At 51.7% G+C, this 7,377-nt stretch overlaps 1 protein-coding gene across 1 annotated transcript; it reads right to left on the bottom strand.

Annotated features, from left to right (window-relative positions):
- Positions 1-1,687: 1,687 nt before the first annotated feature.
- On the bottom strand, positions 1,688-6,212 carry LOC123191789 (putative GEM-like protein 8). The gene is made up of 2 exons (XM_044604392.1): positions 6,112-6,212; positions 1,688-2,597 (listed from the first exon to the last, which is right to left on the bottom strand). Exons 1-2 carry the CDS (start codon positions 6,210-6,212, stop codon positions 2,120-2,122), a joined length of 579 nt encoding a protein of 192 aa, XP_044460327.1. The 3' UTR covers positions 1,688-2,119.
- Positions 6,213-7,377: the final 1,165 nt, after the last annotated feature.

Genomic DNA, 7,377 nt, shown 5'->3' with positions numbered 1-7,377 from the left:
CCGTGGTACGTCCGGCAAGTCTCTGGCTCCGGCTTGCGCTTGATGTGTTCGACACATTGTCTTACTAGATTTTTTGTGATTTTGTTAGGTAAAATGATGGATTTCGATGCTTCATCAAATGAGGAGTATGGACCGACGGAGCTTGACCAAATGATTCAAGATGATTTCATCAATTCGTCGGATTCGGACGAAGAAGTGGACATGATTATGCTCATGAGCATGTAAGAGGAAATAGACCGGCAAGTGGAGCATATTCTCAACTTCAAGGGCTCAATCAAAGGGAGAGTTGTGATTAATCGGGATAGGGTGTCTGGAGCAAAGCTACTGCATGGAGACTACTTTACTCTCAAACCTACTTTCCCTGATGATCCATGGTTTGGTCGCCGTTTTCGCATGCGGAAACCATTGTTCTTGCGCATTATTGAGGGAGTGGAGGCACACGACGACTACTTCAAGCTCACAAGGGATTGTTGCGGCCAACTCACTTTCTCGGCCAAGTAGAAGTGCACGGCTACTCTGAGGATGCTTGCACTTGGTATTGCTGCAGATGCCGTTGGTGAGATGGTCAGGATGGGGGAGAGTGCATGCCTGAAGAATAATGTCAGGTTTGCTCGCGTCGTAGTGGAGGTGTTTGGACCTGAGTATCTCGGAGAACCAAAAGAGCAGGACACTGAGAAATTGTTGGCTATTGGAGAGGCAAGGGGGTTTCCAGGAATGCTCGGATCAATTGATTGCATGTATTGGCAATGGAAGAACTGCCCCAAAGGTCTGCGGAGAATGTATCAGGGTCACACCAGAGAGGCCACCATCATACTAGAAGCGGTGGCATCACATGACTTATGGATTTGGCATGCTTTCGTTGGAATGCCGGGTTCTCACAACGACATCAACATGCTTCAACGATCTACAGTGTTCAGGAGGCTTTGCAATGGGGAATCACCATCGTGCTCCGAGCCGCGTGGCAATAAACAGGGACACTTTGCCATAATGCAGGAAGCTGCTAGGAAGGATGTGGAGAAGCATTCTGTGTGCTTTAGTCTCGTTTGGAAATTGTGCGGAGCGCTGCAATGATGCGGGAATCAAAAACTTTATGACAGTTGATGACATGTTGTATTAATCCGGACAATATGATTGTCGAGGATGACCATGATGATGTAGCCCAAACCCATGATTTCGATGCACCTGAAGAACAAGTTGAAATCAAGGAAGATCAAGATGCGGCTCAGCTGATGAACTTTCTGCAGATGCATCAAAATCTTCAAGATCAGCAGGTGCACACGCAACAACTCAATGATCTTATGGAGCCCATGTGTGGCCCACAATGGCAACCAAGAAGATAATGCTTGAGTTTGGCATTTAAAATAAATTTTATGTAAACACTATGTATGCTTCGTACAAACATTTGCTATTTACATGTGACATTGTCTTGTATGATCGACGTGCATGGATTTGAGAGTTCGGATTTGAGATATATGGATGCCGAAACGAAAATATGAGGGGCCGTCTGGATGCGCCCGCCTGGACGTGCCCGGCCGCGTCCGTGGACGTATAGGGGGTCGGATTTGTCAAATCCGTCTATAGATCTTAGTGTGTCATTCCATTTCAGTTATTTTCCGAACCAAACACACCGTGCCATTTCCTTGAGCATTATCATCACTCTCATCCGCGCCTCCGCAACAGCTTACTAGTGGTGCACTCCAAGGCCCATCGACATCGGTTGCAGGCTTCCAGCACCTAGCAATCCATGACGCCCATTGATACGCCATTAGAGGGCCCCCGCTGCAAGGTTCGTGCCCCTGCTCGGGGCGTCCTCACGGTAATGCTCGCGCGGTTCGTCGTTCCCCTCCATCCTCACGTATAGGGAGGTCGCGTAGGCCACCAGCTCGACAACCTCGGCCTCGTGCGGCGTCGGCTCGGGCGAGCGCCGGTCCTCACACCATGCTGAGCTCCCGGCGGCGATGTTCCGCAGCGCCTAGTCGCCGAGCCCGACGAGGTCTCCCAATCGCGCATGCTGCTCGTGTAGTCAGACAGTGATCGGCATCGCCGTGCGCTCGCGTCGCTTTCACGCTGTGGTACGCCGCAAGTGCCTCCCGCTCCCGGTGCCCGTGCCCCGCGACGACTACACCTTCATCCCACTCCCCGCCGCGCTGACGGCCTGCTCGAGGTGCTGCAGGGATGCCTGGTAGCTGACGAAGCCCATGAACCAGAACTCGAAGCCGTCGTCGGTCACCAACTGGATGTACTTCTGCTCCGGCCGGTGCTGGTTCTTGCTCGGTATGGCCGCATTCACCCTCCTCAGCCGGACGTCCGCCTTGTACAGCACCCGCACCGTGTCGCCCTTGGGCGACGTCAGCGCCAGCGACCGGTCGCTGCGGAAGGCCACCCTCTCCGACGATACGAAGAGCATGCCGGCGATCGGGCCGGCGGTGGTGGACAGGTAGCAGTAGCACTGCGAGGCGTTGAGGAGCTTTTCTTTCTTCTCCACGGAGAACCACCGCCGGAAGACGTTCTCCACGCGGCCGGCCTGGAGGATTCTCGCGCCCAGCGACAGCTTGCCCCTCACGGTCTCGTACAGCTTAGGGCCGAGAGTCACTGCACTATCATCAAGGAAGATATCTATGTTCAGTGTCTAATTCACTGCTACATATGACGTTGCACCGATACAGCGATACCGATGCGGCGATACGGGATACGATAATTTTTAGAAACAACAATATGTGATACGGCGAGTATATATACATAATTAATAAAATGGCATGTAATAAAGATAGAACATACTAATATAATGCGTGAGATGAGAACAAAATGATGCCCCATTGGTTGCCTCATGCATCTTTTCATGTCGTGAATGGTCATCGATGTCCTCGATCCTCGTCCATTAGCTTGCTGTCATGCCATCTCCCGCAGATTAGATGGTGATTTGAGTATTTCCCTCTGTGCCAGTAGATAGTAGCAGGAACATCAGCAAGCACCAAGCACATACGGCAAGCGCGCGTGCACACACACATGCCAGCAAGCAGCCAAGCACATACATCAAACACACACACAGCAAGAATCAATTACCTCACTCTTGCTATAGCGGCGGAGAAGAGGTCACTTGACGAGTTGAGGCGGCGACGAGTCAGTCTTGGCGACGGCACCAGCGGCGAGACAGGCGGCGGCGGCGTGCTCGTCGCCCTCGATCCAATCGTGAAGTCGAACAGAGAGCGAGAGAGCACTTAGGTTAGGCGTATACGTGGGCCTTTAATGGGCTCGAGGCTGCACGGCCGTGTCCTGCCCGTATCCCGAGCGTGTCCCCAGCGTATCATCATTTTTCCTTTTCTTTTAATCGGAAATCCTGATACGCTTAGGATACGAGTATCGCGGCCGTATCGTGCGTATCGCCGTATCGGCGACGCGCCTTTTATAAGCTCTGGATTACAGAACCTATAGAAAACTTCCCTTGTCGACGATCGATCAAAAGTCCGGTGCCTATCCAATTCCAATTACTCCCTCCTTCCATCTATATAGGGTCTAATGCGTTTTTCGAGGTTAATTTTGACCAAATGTTAGAGCAATAATATATGACATGCAACTTACACAAAGCACATCGTCAAATTCATATGTGAAAGGAGCTTTCAATGATATAATTTTCACATTATGCATGTCATGTACTATTAATTTTGTCAATAGTCAAAGGATGTCTTGAAAAACGCATTAGGCCCTATATAGATGGAAGGAGGGAGTAGCTTTTCAAATGTAACAGTCACCCGCGCCCACAAGGATTCTGCATAAAATATGATAAAATATGGTGCTGCCCCCTCCCCCCTATTGCTTGCCTAGTGTTGTGCTGCATGTGGAGTAAATTGCACAAAACCATCACTTTGAACGCTAGCTTTACAGAAAACACTACGCTATATTTTTTCGACAGAAAACACCACGTCTTGAGTAATTTTTTTGCAAAAACCATTGATCAATGGATTTGGCTTTATTGATTGCGTTTATGATATATGAGGCCCGCTAGTCAGGCCGACATGGCACCACTTGACGTCTCATATATAACAGCGACGTTTGGTAATGTTAATCATTTTGTGGAGTCCTATGGGGTCCACTTGTCATTGAAAGAAAAAGAAAAAGAAATCTGATTCGTCTTATCTTCACCACCCAGATCAACGCACAGGGCGCGGGCTCCAACGCACCGGCCTGTCCCGCCGCCGGCCGAGGCCGAGGCCGCCGCGGCCGTGGCTGCGTTGAGGGCCCGGACAGCGGCCTCAGGCAAGTCCTTGCTGAGGCTGATCCCCACACGGTCGTCGCTGTCCTCGTGCTGCTGGGCTCGATGGATCGGATGAGACGACGAGGGCCACTAGTGGACGCCGGCCGTGCCCACAGCATGTTGCGCACGAGGCCCGCCTCCCATCCCGCCTCTAGCCGAGGCAGAGGCCACCATAGCCATTGCCGCGCGGAGCCCATCCCGCCCCCGGCCGAGGCAGAGGTCGTCGCCACCGTTGTCGCGCGGATCTGAAGTGCAGAAGCGGATGGTAGCAGCGGCTCGCTTCTTGCCGGATCTAGGCAGGGCGGGCTAACGGTGGCGATGGTCGCAGAGTTCGGATGCTATGGCGCTAGGCGGCGGCGGCGCTCCTCCATGGAGCTCCATGGCACGGGTCCGACGAGAGAGAGAGAGAGAGAGAGAGATTAGTGGAAAGGAGAACTAAGGAAAAGAAAGGTAGTATTACACTGACAAGCGGCCCCACATCCAGCAAAACAAGTCAACGTAACGGTGTGAGAAATTGTCGCCACGTCAGCCTGACTAGCAGGCCCCATCTGTCATAAACGCAATCAACAGAGCCAAATCCACCGATCTGTGTTTTTTGCAAAAAAAAATTACTCAAGACATGGTGTTTTCTGTCAAAAAAATATAACGCAATGTTTTCGGCAAACCTAGTATGGTTTTGTGCAGTTTACTCCTGCATGTGCAAGAGTGCAAGTGACATCTAGTCACCCGTGCATGGACCATGCATGATCGACGATGCCTTCGCCTAGCAGGCTGTCACATGCACACATGCAATTGCCAATCAGTTTGTCTAATTCACATCTAGATGTTTTCTAAGGATGTCACATCTAAACTCCCACAAATAACGCAGCAACAAGGAACAGAAAAAAAAGCTAGGACAAAAAAAATAGACCACAAATATAGTGGACATCAGGTTAGATGTGACATAACTATGTCACATTTAGATTTGTCCTAGACAGACCCATTACCAATTGCGGGGCTTCAGAAAAATCTGGCCTCCGTAACTTTGTGGCCGGCCGGGCGGTGAGCCGTTGATTAATCCCTGTTTCTGCAAAGTATACATGCAACGCAACCGAATTTTCACTTTCCTCTTCAGATTATTTTTAGGTTTGCAGTGCAGTGTATTCAAAGTCGAGATATCTTTGAGCGGATGCAATGCCATGGTGCCACGACTATGCAGATCACACGTTACCGCACTTTCCTGCGAGCTGATTCGGTGACAGGGATGGCGTGGCAGCAGGACTGGATAAAATTTGGGCAGCGGGGCCTAGCCCTAAGAAGAAGAAGAAGAAGAAGAAGAAGAAGAAGAAGAAGGACGAGGAGGAGGAGGAGGTTCGCACGTGCATGGAATGGAAGGCACCGTCACTGCACGTTCGGCCAGTCTCACTCCCCGTGCATGTTAGCTTTCTTTGGTTTCTCCTCTGAGCAGCTTTTCTTCCATGGCGCCCACGGTGGTCTGAGTCAGCGTCGCGTCCGACGACGCGCCTCGTCAGCGAACCATCTCGGTACCGGCCGGTCGTGGCCTGCCTCGCGGGTTTGGTGGCGAGCCAGATGGCTCGACCCATGCGACGCAGCTGTCATTTCCTATCGTGAGACGGTGGCCCTCGAAGGCAAAGAAAGCAGCTCGCAGATATTGCATGTGCATCATTGAATATGGGCATGTGGTGCGTTAAGGCTTCCCTTCGATTTTGCAAATCCGGCTTCTCAAATGTTCACGCGGACAGTAACTGGTCACGTCTTAAATTAGCACTCTACATCCGTCTCTCTTATATTTCAACCTCTAAATTCATACAAAACATGCAAAAAAAATTCTACATACGGTATACTACGACTATAGCTACTCTTTGTCGGCGGAAATGTCCATGACGATGGTGCCGGACGCCGGTTGGACGGGCGGGTAGGACGGCTCCGCCTCATGCTTCTCCTGCTCGACCTCATCCATGTAGGCGAGTCTCTCCACCTTCTCGGCGGCCTATTGCGTCTCCATCTCCTGCTGGCGACGGCGTCCGGCCTCCGCAGCCGACTCCGACCGGAGGGAATTGAGGATGGTCTGCAAATCCGCGTCGCCAGCGTCCCACACATCCTCCTCCTCCTTCTCAACCTCCTCCTCGTCCTCCTCCTCCTCCACCTCCTCCTCATCCTCCTCCTCCACCACCTCCTCCTCATCCTCCAACTCCTACTCCGAATCCACTTCATTCGAAGGTAGGCCCGCGGCGATCCGGGCTTCGCGTCTAGCCCGGATCTGCTCAAGGAGCTCGAGTTGGCGCTCCGATGTCAGAAATGGCCCACTCCTCACCCGGTGACGTGGGGGCATGGCTACTAGGTGGATGGGTGGAGTGGAAAGTGGTGTCGGCGGTGGACGGGCGGAGGAAAATGTGGATGCTCTTCTGAGTCGAAAAATCATGACCGGTCAGTGATCGGGCAGGCCGCCCGGACGTTTGAGAAGGATTTGGGATGCCCGGTTGTAGATGCTCTTCTGAATGATTTTCCCTCAAAACCATTGCGGTGTGGCATGGGGGCGGATCGACCAGAATTCCTGGTTGTTGGGACTCTGGTTTTTAAAAAGGAGAATTAAAATGGATAAGTTTGAATTGGCCTTGCCTTGCACTGCATTGACCAAAAATTAAGAGTTAAATGCACTGGAGGTCCTAAATGTTTTGTCGTTGTGTCACTTTAGTCATATTTCTTGGAAAATGCATCTTTAGGTCCCAATTCTTTCATAAGTGGTTCACCTGAGGTCCTTTTCTTCACTAGCGCTCACTGACCTGCCCTCGTGGCGCGTTGACCCATGCCACGTCGACACAGGAGCTGCGGAGGCTGCTCTTTTTTTATAGAAAACCCCTTGGAAACACTCTTCTTACATTCCTCGGTCCCTTGCTCGATTTCTTCCCCAAATCCCTCTATGTCTCTCCCGTGCCCTAACCCTAGCCATGGCCAGCACTTCAAGCTCCTCGGCGGGGAAGCAGTTGAAGAAGAGGAGCATGGTAGCGTCCTCTTCTCCTCTTTGTTGCTTTTCTTCCATGGCGTCCACGGTGGTCTGAGTCAGTGTCGCGTCCTACGATGCGCCTCGTTAGCAAACCATCTCGGTGCCGGCCGGTCATGGTCTG

The sequence above is a fragment of the Triticum aestivum genome, chromosome 2A (assembly GCF_018294505.1).
Source record: "Triticum aestivum cultivar Chinese Spring chromosome 2A, IWGSC CS RefSeq v2.1, whole genome shotgun sequence".
Classification (NCBI taxonomy): Eukaryota; Viridiplantae; Streptophyta; class Magnoliopsida; order Poales; family Poaceae; genus Triticum; species Triticum aestivum.
This window is presented reverse-complemented; position numbering and strand designations above follow the sequence as displayed.

Excerpts from the sequence above, each read along its gene's own strand:
- LOC123191789 (XM_044604392.1), bottom strand. The coding sequence starts at position 6,212 with ATGGATGAGGTCGAGCAGGAGAAGCATGAGGCGGAGCCGTCCTACCCG. Across the intron at positions 2,598-6,111 it reads GACATTTCCGCCGACAAAGA|TGCAGTGACTCTCGGCCCTA; the intron begins GTAGCTATAGTC and ends CCTTGATGATAG.